The sequence below is a fragment of the Scyliorhinus torazame genome, chromosome 8 (genome assembly GCF_047496885.1).
Source record: "Scyliorhinus torazame isolate Kashiwa2021f chromosome 8, sScyTor2.1, whole genome shotgun sequence".
Classification (NCBI taxonomy): Eukaryota; Metazoa; Chordata; class Chondrichthyes; order Carcharhiniformes; family Scyliorhinidae; genus Scyliorhinus; species Scyliorhinus torazame.
Genome location: NC_092714.1, coordinates 257,221,947 through 257,234,275, shown reverse-complemented (window position 1 = coordinate 257,234,275; position 12,329 = coordinate 257,221,947). Strand labels below are relative to the sequence as shown.

The following is a 12,329-nucleotide window of genomic DNA, read 5'->3' as shown; positions in this document are numbered from 1 at the left end:
CTGGGTCACTGTCCGTGTGGAGTTTGCACATTCTCCCCATGTCTGCGTGGGTTTCACCACCACTACCCAAAGATGTGCCAGTTAGGTGGATTGGCCACGCTAAATTTGCACCATATTGGAGAAAAAATAAATGGGGACTCTAAATTTATAAAACAAAGATAAGAGCGATTTATGATGTCACATCTGAACCCAGAAATATTGCGGGTTAAAAGTGGAACAAATACGGCATCTTACCACATCTGCAGGATATTCTAAAGCGTGAATTACTTTTATGGTGTAGATGCTATTACTTTTTAGGTAACTAGGAAAGTTTATGAAGTCAATCTGTATTTTGTTTTGGTGGTTGTGGGGGGAAGGTTGGCCATTTTTCTTCCTAGTTTTGCCCCTTTGTTCCCCTGAAGGAAATAAAGGGTCGTCGAAATGCAAATGAAACTGAGGATGAACAGTCAAATGTCTTACTTTCGCCATTCTAGAGTATGATTAAAAGCGCCAGGCACATTCCAGCACCCTATCAAATGCGGTTTGGCGGTCAGCACGGTGGTACAGTGGTTAGCACTGTTGCCTCACAGCGCCGAGGTCCCAGGTTCGATCCCGGTTCTGGATCACTGTCCGTGTGGAGTTTGCACAGTTTCCCCGTGTTTGCATGGGTTTCGCCCCCACAACCCAAAGATGTGCAGGCTAGGTGGATTGGCCACGCTAAATTGACCCTCAATTGGAAAAAATGAATTCGGTACTCTAAATTTATAATTTTTTTTAAATGCGGTTTGACAGTAGGTGTTGATTGGCTGTTTGGACTAAGGGGTTCATCGTGGCCAAGCTCTCTCCTACCTTCACCCGATGACCAAAGTTGTACACTTCCAGCCGCGGTCACTAATAACAGTCTAGAGTAAGAGCTCTTGACGAAGATGGACTGTAGCCAACTGTAGCACCCATTGTCCCCCAGCCGAAATCAGTGACGTTGAACTCAGATTGGAGTTAGAAACTGGGGCACGAGTGACAAATGCCTCATTTGGGAAAGGCATCCATGTGACTAACACACAAACATACAAATTAGGGGAAGGAGTAGGCCACTCGGCCCCTCAGGTCTGCACCGCCATTCAATAAGATTATGGCTGATCTGCTTGTAACCTCAACCCCACATTCCTGTCTACCGATAACCTTTCACCCCTTTGTATTTAAGAACCTATCTAGCTGGGCCTAAAAAATGTTCAAAGACTTCGCTTCCACTGCCTTTTGATGTGGAGATGCCGGCGTTGGACTGGGGTGAGCACAGTACGAAGTCTTACGACACCAGGTTAAAGTCCAACAGGTTTGTTTCGATGTCGCTAGCTTTCGGAGCGCTGCTCCTTCCTCAGGTGAATGAAGAGGTATGTTCCAGAAACACATATATAGACAGATTCAAAGATGTCAAACAATGCTAGGAATGTGAGCATTAGCAGGTGATTAAATCTTTACAGATCCAGAGATGGGGTAACCCCAGGTTAAAGAGGTGTGAATTGTCTCAAGCCAGGACAGTTGGTAGGATTTCGCAGGCCAGATGGTGGGGGATGAATGTAATGCGACATGAATCCCAGGTCCCGGTTGAGGCCGCACTCATGTGTGCGGAACTTGGCTATAAGTTTCTGCTCGGCGATTCTGCGTTGTCGCGCGTCCTGAAGGCCGCCTTGGAGAACGCTTACCCGGAGATCAGAGGATGAATGCCCTTGACTGCTGAAGTGTTCCCCGACTGGAAGGGAACATTCCTGCCTGGTGATTGTTGCGCGATGTCCGTTCATTCGTTGTCGCAGCGTCTGCATGGTCTCGCCAATGTACCACGCTTCGGGACATCCTTTCCTGCAGCGTATGAGGTAGACAACGTTGGCCGAGTCGCACGAGTATGTACCGCGTACCTGGTGGGTGGTGTTCTCACGTGTAATAGTGGTATCCATGTCGATGATCTGGCACGCCTTGCAGAGATTGCCATGGCAGGGTTGTGTGGTGTCGTGGTCACTGTTCTGAAGACTGGGTAGTTTGCTGCAAACAATGGTTCGTTTGAGGTTGCGCGGTTGTTTGAAGGCAAGTAGTGGGGGTGTGGGGATGACCTTGGCAAGATGTTCATCGTCATCAATGTCGTGTTGAAGGCTGTGAAGAAGATGACGTAGTTTCTCCGCTCCGGGGAAGTACTGGACGACGAAGGGTATTCTGTCGGTTGTGTCCCATGTTTGTCTTCTGAGGAGGTCGGTGCGGTTTTTCGCTGTGGCGCGTTGGAACTGTCGATCGATGAGTCGAGTGCCATATCCCGTTCGTACGAGGGCATCTTTCAACGTCTGTAGATGGCTGTTACGCTCCTCCTCGTCTGAGCAGATCCTGTGTATACGGAGCGCTTGTCCATAGGGGATGGCTTCTTTAATGTGTTTAGGGTGGAAGCTGGAGAAGTGGAGCATCATGAGGGTATCCGTGGGTTTGCGGTAAAGCGAAGTGCTGAGGTGACCGTCCTTGATGGAGACGAGTGTGTCCAAGAATGCAACTGATTTTGGAGAGTAGTCCATGGTGAGTCTGATGGTTGGATGGAACTTATTAATGTCATCGTGTAGTCGTTTCAGTGATTCTTCTCCGTGGGTCCAAAGGAAAAAAAATGTCATCGATGTATCTGGTGTATAACGTCGGTTGAAGGTCCTGTGCGGTGAGTAGGTCCTGTTCAAACTTGTGCATGAAGATGTTGACGTATTGGGGTGCGAATTTGGTCCCCATGGCTGTTCCGTGCGTCTGGATGAAGAACTTGTTGTCGAAGGTGAAGACGTTGTGATCCAGAATGAAGCGGATGAGTTGCAGAATTGCGTCTGGAGATTGGCAGTTGTCGGTGTTGAGTACTGAGGCTGTTGCAGCAATGCCGTCGTCAATGCCCCTCCGGAAGGCCGCTGCCTTAGACTCGACATGTGTGCCCAAGCCGTCAGGAGTCGCGTCAATGCCAGATTCATCAGTCGCATTCACAAGACAGCCCCGAACGTCACCCAAGCACAACGCAATGCCATCCGCGCTCTCAAGACCAACCGCAGCATCGTCATCAAACCAGCAGACAAAGGAAGGGCCACTGTCGTACTGAACAGAACGGACTACTGCAAAGAAGTATACCGACAACTGAACAACCAAGAACACTACAGACAGTTACCCGCAGATCCGACCAAGGAACACATCCGCCAACTTAACAGACTGATCAAGACCTTGGATCCAGATCTTCAGAGCACCCTACGTGCTCTCATCCCACGTACACCCCGCATTGGAGATCTCTACTGCCTCCCGAAAATACATAAGGCCAACACACCAGGTCGCCCTATCGTTTCAGGCAATGGGACCTTGTGTGAGAACCTTTCTGGCTACATCGAGGGCATCTTGAAACCCATCGTACAAGGTACACCCAGCTTCTGTCGCGACACGACGGACTTCCTACAGAAACTCAGCACCCATGGACCAGTTGAACCAGGAACATTCCTCGTCACAATGGACGTCTCGGCACTCTACACCAGCATCCCCCATGACGATGGCATTGCTGCAACAGCCTCAGTACTCAACACCGAAAACTGCCAATCTCCAGACGCAATTCTGCAACTCATCCGCTTCATTCTGGATCACAACGTCTTCACCTTCGACAACAAGTTCTTCATCCAGACGCACGGAACAGCCATGGGGACCAAATTCGCACCCCAATACGCCAGCATCTTCATGCACAAGTTTGAACAGGACCTACTCACCGCACAGGACCTTCAACCGACGTTATACACCAGATACATCGATGACATTTTTTTCCTTTGGACCCACGGAGAAGAATCACTGAAACGACTACACAATGACATTAATAAGTTCCATCCAACCATCAGACTCACCATGGACTACTCTCCAAAATCAGTTGTATTCTTGGACACACTCGTCTCCATCAAGGACGGTCACCTCAGCACTTCGCTTTACCGCAAACCCACGGATAACCTCATGATGCTCCACTTCTCCAGCTTCCACCCTAAACACATTTAAGAAGCCATCCCCAATGGACAAGCGCTCCGTCTACACAGGATCTGCTCAGACGAGGAGGAGCGTAACAGCCATCTACAGACGTTGAAAGATGCCCTCGTACGAACGGGATATGGCACTCGACTCATCGATCGACAGTTCCAACGCGCCACAGCGAAAAACCGCACCGACCTCCTCAGAAGACAAACATGGGACACAACCGACAGAATACCCTTCGTCGTCCAGTACTTCCCCGGAGCGGAGAAACTACGTCATCTTCTTCACAGCCTTCAACACGTCATTGATGACGATGAACATCTTGCCAAGGTCATCCCCACACCCCCACTACTTGCCTTCAAGCAACCGCACAACCTCAAACGAACCATTGTTTGCAGCAAACTACCCAGTCTTCAGAACAGTGACCACGACACCACACAACCCTGCCATGGCAATCTCTGCAAGACGTGCCAGATCATCGACATGGATACCACTATTACACGTGAGAACACCACCCACCAGGTACGCGGTACATACTCGTGCGACTCGGCCAACGTTGTCTACCTCATACGCTGCAGGAAAGGATGTCCCGAAGCGTGGTACATTGGCGAGACCATGCAGACGCTGCGACAACGAATGAACGGACATCGCGCAACAATCACCAGGCAGGAATGTTCCCTTCCAGTCGGGGAACACTTCAGCAGTCAAGGGCATTCAGCCTCTGATCTCCGGGTAAGCATTCTCCAAGGCGGCCTTCAGGACGCGCGACAACGCAGAATCGCCGAGCAGAAACTTATAGCCAAGTTCCGCACACATGAGTGCGGCCTCAACCGGGACCTGGGATTCATGTCGCATTACATTCATCCCCCACCATCTGGCCTGCGAAATCCTACCAACTGTCCTGGCTTGATGCAATTCACACCTCTTTAACCTGGGGTCACCCCATCTCTGGATCTGTAAAAATTTAATCACCTGCTAATGGTCGCATTCCAAGCATTGTTTGGCATCTTTGAATTTGTCTATATATGTGTTTCTGGAACATACCTCTTCATTCACCTGAGGAAGGAGCAGCGCTCCGAAAGCTAGTGACATCGAAACAAACCTGTTGGACTTTAACCTGGTGTCGTAAGACTTCGTACTGCCTTTTGAGGAAGATAGTTCCAGAGACTTATAATCCCCTGAGAGAAAAAATGTCTTCTCATCTCTGTCTTGAATGAGTGACCTTATTTTTAAACAGCGATCCCTAGTTCTAGATTTTCGAACAAGGAGAAACATCCGCTCCACATCCACCCTGTCAATACCCCTCAGGATCGTAAAGGTTTTGCCTTTTACTCTTCTAAATATGAGTGGATGCAAACCTAACTGCAACTTTTCCTCGTAAGACAACCCACCCATTCCTGGAATTGGTCTAGTGAGCTGTTGTGTCCGCAGGACTGATGCCAGGAGACACAGAGGCTGAGAAACTAAAGGAGCTTTATTAATGAGATTGCTCCTTTCCTCTGCACGAGTGATTGGTAACGCCACTTCGGGTGTTGTCATGCATTTATCATGATACAGTGCTCAGTGCTGCTTCTCAGAAATCAATATGATTACGTAACATTTTCTCCCCCTTTAAATAGAATGACCCAACAGATTTTAACAAGTGCAACATAAACAATAATCAAACAACAATAATCAATAATTCCGATGGTTTTTTTGGGGGGGCGTCACTCTGCTGGTCCATTCGTAGCATGATGCTCCGGTGAAAACCAAATATGTTGTATAGCGTTCCCAAGAAACTTAAAATCTTGAGAGACAAGCTGAGGTGTGCTATCACTCACTAATTGTTCAGGAAATCCAAATCTACTGAAGACTTCTCGATCATCTTTTCTGATGAAGTTAGCTTCATTATGGTGACTTCTGGCCACTTTGAGTGAGCATCGACTGTGATGAGGACTCGTGTCCTTTAAAAGGTCCTGCATAATCATCGTGCCCCTGTTGTCAAGCCTCTTTCGGCCATATTCAAAGATGCAGTGGCACTAATTGTTTTTTTTCTAAACTAGAAATGCTGGAAAATCTCAGCAGGTCTGGCAGCATCTGTAGGGAGAGGAAAGAGCTAAGCAGTAGGGAAAATACTGGAATCTATTATCAAGGAAGAAATAGCGAGGCATCTGGATTTCTACGGGCCAATTTTATCATGGCAAATCCATCTTACCTGCACATCTTTGGGCTGTAGGAAGAAACCGGAGCACCTGGAAGAAACCCATACAGATACGGGGAGAAAGTGCAAACACCTCACAGACGATCACCCAAGGCTGGAATTGAACTTGCACCCCAGGCACTGTGAAGCAGCAGCGTTAACCACTGTGCCACCGTGCCGCATATTTGCTTCTGCAAGCGCTCTTTAATCACCTTGCAGGGCAACCGTTACTCACGTCCGCCGAGCCCTTCTGCTCCAGAGCACGGGGAGAACCTTTCTTCAAAGTCCATTTTCCCGACTTTTCCGACTATTTTTCCTCGTCCCCAGTGGCTAGCAAGCGCTGTTCGACTTGCAAGTCGATAGTTTCTGTGGTGTGTCCGCAGGATTGATGCAAGGAGGCACAGAGGCTGAGAAACTAAAGGAGTTTATTAATGAGGTGTGTTAAGTACAGGCTGTTTCTTTACTCTGCACAGTTACCTGGTTACCTGCACAGGCAATCGGTGACGTCACTTCTGGTGAGGTCATGCACATATCATCATACAGTGCTCAGTGCTGCTTCAGTGCGGCTACTCAGAAATCAATATAAATACATAACATAAACCTTTTTTTGGTTTTCTAAATAGTATCCAATTCATTTTTTCCAATTAAGGGTCAATTTAGCGTGGCCAATCCATCTACCCTGCACATATTTGTGTTGTGGGGGCGAAACCCACGCAGACACGGGGAGAATGTGCACACTCCACACAGACAGTGACCCAGAGCTGGGATTGAACCTGGGACCTCGGCGCCGTGAGGTAGTAGTGCTAACCACTGTGCTGCCCCTTGAACCTTCTCTGAACGTGGCTGCAGTAAGTCCCCAGTCTGATTCCCAGTCCATGACAGCAAAGAAAGAACTTGCGTTATCTCTCAGACATCCTAAAGTTCTTTGTGTCTAATTAACGGTCAGCCCTGGGGTCCCTCAGCCAGTGAACGGGAAGTCACTCTCTTGATTGCCTACTGGAACGTACATGGATGTGGCCATTGTGAGTGAGTGGGGTAGAATCAGACATGGCGATGGCTGTGTTGTTGAATGAGCTGTTAACACTCAATCATTTCATACTTGAAGAATGGTTACTAAGGCAAAAGAACCACAGGGCACTGAGTGGAACATAACCACTATCTTCTGGTTAAGTGGGACTGCGCTCTCCTGGTTCCATTCTTTTCTATCTAAACATGGCCAGGATATTGCTTGAAATGTCTTGTCTTCCTGCCCCACACTGTTATCCGTGGTGTCCCCCAAGAATCTCCCGTTGGCCCCCACCTTTTGGTCGCCTGCATGTTGCCGTTCAGCAAAATCACAGCTTTTGTTTACAAATGAACACCGACAATACCCAGCTCTACCCCACCACCACTTCTCTCGACTACTCCACTGCTGGCTGAGCTGTCGTGACAGCTTGCCTGACATCCTGTGTCAAGATGAGCAGAACCCCCCCCCCCAACCCAATTGAATATTGGGGAGAATGAAGCCATTGTTTGCAGTCCCCACTCCAAACTCTGTGCTCTAGCTCCCAGCCCTACCTCTGCCCCTTGCAACTTCTTGAGATAAAACCAGACTGTCCGCAACCACATGTCGCACTGGACTTCAAGATGGTCCTCTGGCCACATATTCGTCCCATCACTGAGACTGTCTATTTCCACGTGTGGAACATCGCCCAGCTTTTCCCCTGCCTCAATTCATCTGCAGTTGAAACCATCATTTGTGTCTTTGTTACTTCTAGACATGGCTAATCCAACACATTCCTGGCTGGTCTCCTATATTCTACCCTCCGTAAATCTGAGGTCATCTAAAATTCTGATGCACATGTTTTAACCGGCACCGAATCCCACCCACTTACCACCCTTATGCTCGCTGACCTACATGGGCTCCTGGTCAAGCAGTGTCTTGATTTTAAAATTCTCATCCTTCTTTTCAAACCCTTCCGTCGTCCTGCCTCTTCCTATCTCTCTGATAATAATCCTTATTGTCACAAGTAGGTTCACATTAACACTGCAATGACGTCACTGTGAAAAGCCCGATTGCGCAAGTGCGTGCACAGCAGCCGGCTTTTAACAATGCCGGCTGCAAGCGGCCTTCAAAACTGCCGCAACCATATAAAAAAACGCGGCCACACTGCACGTGCGTGCCTGCTCACCGATGAGCATGCGCAGTTCGGCCGCGTTTTTTTTCTATGGTCGCGGCGTTTTTGAAGGCCGCTCATAGCCGGCATTGTTAAAAGTCGGCTGTTGCGCACACATTTGTGCAGTCGGGAGCGCCGCGACACTCCCGACACCCGCCCGTGACCCACCCGCGTGTCGCGACCCCGACTTTGAAAATGTCTGCTGTAAAGCACCTTGGGACATTTGATTATGTTAAAGGCGCTATGTAAATTGTTATTATCATAGTAAGACTCACGGCCTGCAGGGGAGAGAAGGGATGGAAACTGACAAAAAGAGAATGTTTTTCAGGTAAATCTTTACGCAGCTAATCTGTTTTTGGTTTTGTTGTTTGTTTTCAGTCTATTTCTCAGAGGGCAAAGAAAGCTCGAGTCACCTGATTGCTCCTGCGACTCCACTCGGACCTGCAAGTAACGGGTCCATCAGCTACTTGCAAAGCCAAATTCTGTTTATTTTCCATCTCTGTTTGTGAATGAATTTTGACGCAGCCCATGCCATCAGATTATTTATTGGTTACAGTTAAAAAAGAGTTCAGATCGTGCCCAGCCTGCAGGTCCAGAGCCCTGGCATTCCAGGCACTGAAGGCAAGGCACACAGTTGTATTCATGCTCGTATCTCTTATTTGCTGGTTGATCCTGCTCGATTATCATGGGCCTGCAGGTTTAGAGAGGGTTATTTTTTTTAGCATTGTTGTCTCGTTTGAGCCTAAATCCTAATCCATGATACCAAGATCTGCTTGTATCAGCAAGGTGAGATGCATACAAATTAATTGGAAGCATGTATTTAAACTCATTTGATATGTGGTCCCTGGGACTCCATGGTGCACACTTATTTAGTGTGCAGGACAATAAGCTTGTACATCCATTTATAGTTCAACCTATATATATATATATATATATATATATGTATACAGTCTACATAGTCTTTACCCAACTAGTTCTGTGTCTAAGCTGTGAAGGTGAGAACATTATAGGCTCCAGTGCAAAGTATCTTGTAAAAATATCTCTTACGAAAATAAATACACTCAGCTTTCAAAATCAGGGCTTCCAGTGTGATCCGTGGGTGTTCACAGTCACAATAAATGCATACTTCCTTATTCATTATTTAACCGTCAGCTTCTTCTATGAAGAATAGTGCTTTCAATTACAGTTGTGAATGAGTATGTTGCCTTGGTCTCTGTAAATTGTATGCAGTCTGGCTATGATGTGTTCCTTTCTGAAGTGTTTTTTTTTTAAAGACAGCAAAATAAATCCATGCCTTAAGTTCTTGCGTGGCTCTGTGCCTTCTTTACAATTAATGCAGGGTTTAATTTTGTTTAGATCTGCTTACGCTGCCCCAGAGCTCTGGACCCATTTCCTTTTCTCTTCCCATCCAACCTCCCCGAAAATCACAGGCACGTCCGACACGTACATTTCTAGTTTCTGGTTTGACCTGTTTGCGACGGATGCAAATCAGTGGAAACCTGAATTTGAAGAATTCATTTAAACCTTCGATAACCCCCCCCCAAAACCATCACCACCACCTCCGTACCCCCCCCCCCCCCCCCCCCCCCCCCCCCCCCCCCGCCCCCGCCCCCGCCCGGACAAAATGGTACACCAGTGTGGAGCCCACAAAGCCAAAAGCTGGTACTGTCATTTCCAATTTGGGAACCAAATTGAAGGGGGCGTCTATGTTCGCCTGTTCTTTTGCCTGGGAATGTTGCAAGCATTCAAGGGTTTTTTCAGCTTGCCAAGTATTCCATCACTGGACAGACACAGGCTGTGCAGGATAATTACTGGGAAAGCTTTTGCAAGAGTGTGAATTTTGGCCTGTTTGCTGCAGTCTGTCATAGTTCTGCGGAGCTTGACTATGCTCAGTGGTTGAGCATCTGGCCTGCTGATTAGAAACACCCTGTTCTAAAACCCACTACATCTCTAACACTAGAATTTTGGCTGGCAACACTTTCTCCCAACAATGTTACACCTGCAGAATATATTCCTTTTTAAAATAAATTTAGAGTAGAAGTTTCAGTAGGGGAGCATTTCGGGAACAGTGACCACAATTCAGTAAGTTTTAAAGTGCTGGTGGACAAGGATAAGAGTGGTCCTCGGGTGAATGTGCTAAATTGGGGGAAGGCTAATTATAACAATATTAGGCGGGAACTGAAGAACCTAGATTGGGGCGGATGTTTGAGGGTAAATCAGCATCTGACATGTGGGAGGCTTTCAAGTGTCAGTTGAAAGGAATTCCGGACTGGCATGTTCCTGTGAGGAAGAAGGATAAATACGGCATTTTTCGGGAACCTTGGATAACGAGAGATATTGCAGGCCTCGTCAAAAAGAAAAAGGAGGCATTTGTCAGGGCTAAAAGGCTGGGAACAGATGAGGCCTGTGTGGAATATAAGGAAAATAGGAAGGAACTTAAGCAAGGAGTCAGGAGGGCTAGATCGGGTCACGAAAAGTCATTGGCAAATAGGGTTAAGGAAAATCCCAAGGCTTTTTACACGTACATAAAAAGCAAGAGGGTAGCCAGGGAAAGGGTTGGCCCACTGAAAGGCAAGGGAATCTATGTGTGGAGCCAGAGGAAATGGGCGAGGTACTAAATGAATACTTTGCATCAGTATTCACCAAAGAGAAGGAATTGGTAGATGTTGAGTCTGGAGAAGGGTGTGTAGGTAGCCTGCGTCACATTGAGATCCAAAAAGACGAGGTGTTGGGCGTCTTAAAAAATATTAAGGTAGATAAGTCCCCAGGGCCGGATGGGATCTACCCCAGAATACTGAAGGAGGCTGGAGAGGAAATTGCTGAGGCCTTGACAGAAATCTTTGGATCCTCACTGTCTTCAGGTGATGTCCCGGAGGACTGGAGAATAGCCAATGTTGTTCCTCTGTTTAAGAAGGGTAGCAAGGATAATCCCGGGAACTACAGGCCAGTGAGCCTTACTTCAGTGGTAGGGAAATTACTGGAGAGAATTCTTCGAGACAGGATCTACTCCCATTTGGAAGCAAATGGACGTATTAGTGAGAGGCAGCATGGTTTTGTGAAGGGGAGGCCGTGTCTCACTAACTTGATAGAGTTTTTCGAGGAGGTCACACAGATGATGATTGCAGGTTTGTAGTACCCAATTATTTTTTGTAGTACCCAATTATTTTTTTCCAATAAGGGGGAATTTAGCGTGAACAATCCACCTACCATGCATCAAATGATGCATATAGATGTTGTCTATATGGACGTCAGTAAGGCCTTTGACAAGGTCCCTCATGGTAGACTGGCACAAAAGGTGAAGTCACACGGGATCAGGGGTGAGCTGGCAAGGTGGATACAGAACTGGCTAGGTCATAGAAGGCAGAGAGTAGCAATGGAAGGATGCTTTTCTAATTGGAGGGCTGTGACCAGTGGTGTTCCGCAGGGATCAGTGCTGGGACTTTTGCTGTTTGTAGTATATATAAATGATTTGGAGGAAAATGTAACTGGTCTGATTAGTGAGTTTGCAGATGACACAAAGGTTAGGGGAATTGCGGATAGCGATGAGGACTGTCAGAGGATACAGCAGGATTTAGATTGTTTGGAGACTTGGATGGAGAGATGGCAGATGGAGTCTAATCCGGACAAATGTGAGGTAATGCATTTTGGAAGGTCTAATGCAGGTAGGCAATATACAGTGAATGGTAGAACCCTCAAGAGTATTGAAAGTCAGAGAGATCTAGGAGTACAGGTCCACAGGTCACTGAAAGGGGCAACACCGATGGAGAAGGTAGTCAAGAAGGCATACGGCATGCTTGCCTTCATTGGCCGGGGCAATGATTATAAGAATTGGCAAGTCATGTTGCAGCTGTATAGAACCTCAGTTAGGCCACACTTGGAGTATAGTGTTCAATTCTGGTCGCCACACTACCAGAAGGATGTGGAGGCTTTAGAGAGGGTGCAGAAGAGATTTACCAGAATGTTGCCTGGTATGGAGGGCATTAGCTATGAGGAGCGGTTGAATAAACTCTGTTTGT

The 12,329-nt window shown here is 47.4% G+C and overlaps 1 protein-coding gene across 1 annotated transcript in view; it reads left to right on the top strand.

The window, feature by feature from the left end:
* Nucleotides 1-9,612, top strand: part of dhx35 (DEAH-box helicase 35) — a 100,378-nt gene extending 90,766 nt beyond the window's left edge. The window contains exon 22 of the mRNA XM_072515151.1: nucleotides 8,692-9,612. Coding sequence (XP_072371252.1) covers nucleotides 8,692-8,730 — 39 coding nt within the window. The 3' untranslated portion in view covers nucleotides 8,731-9,612. The remainder of the gene's footprint in view (nucleotides 1-8,691) is intronic.
* Nucleotides 9,613-12,329: the final 2,717 nt, after the last annotated feature.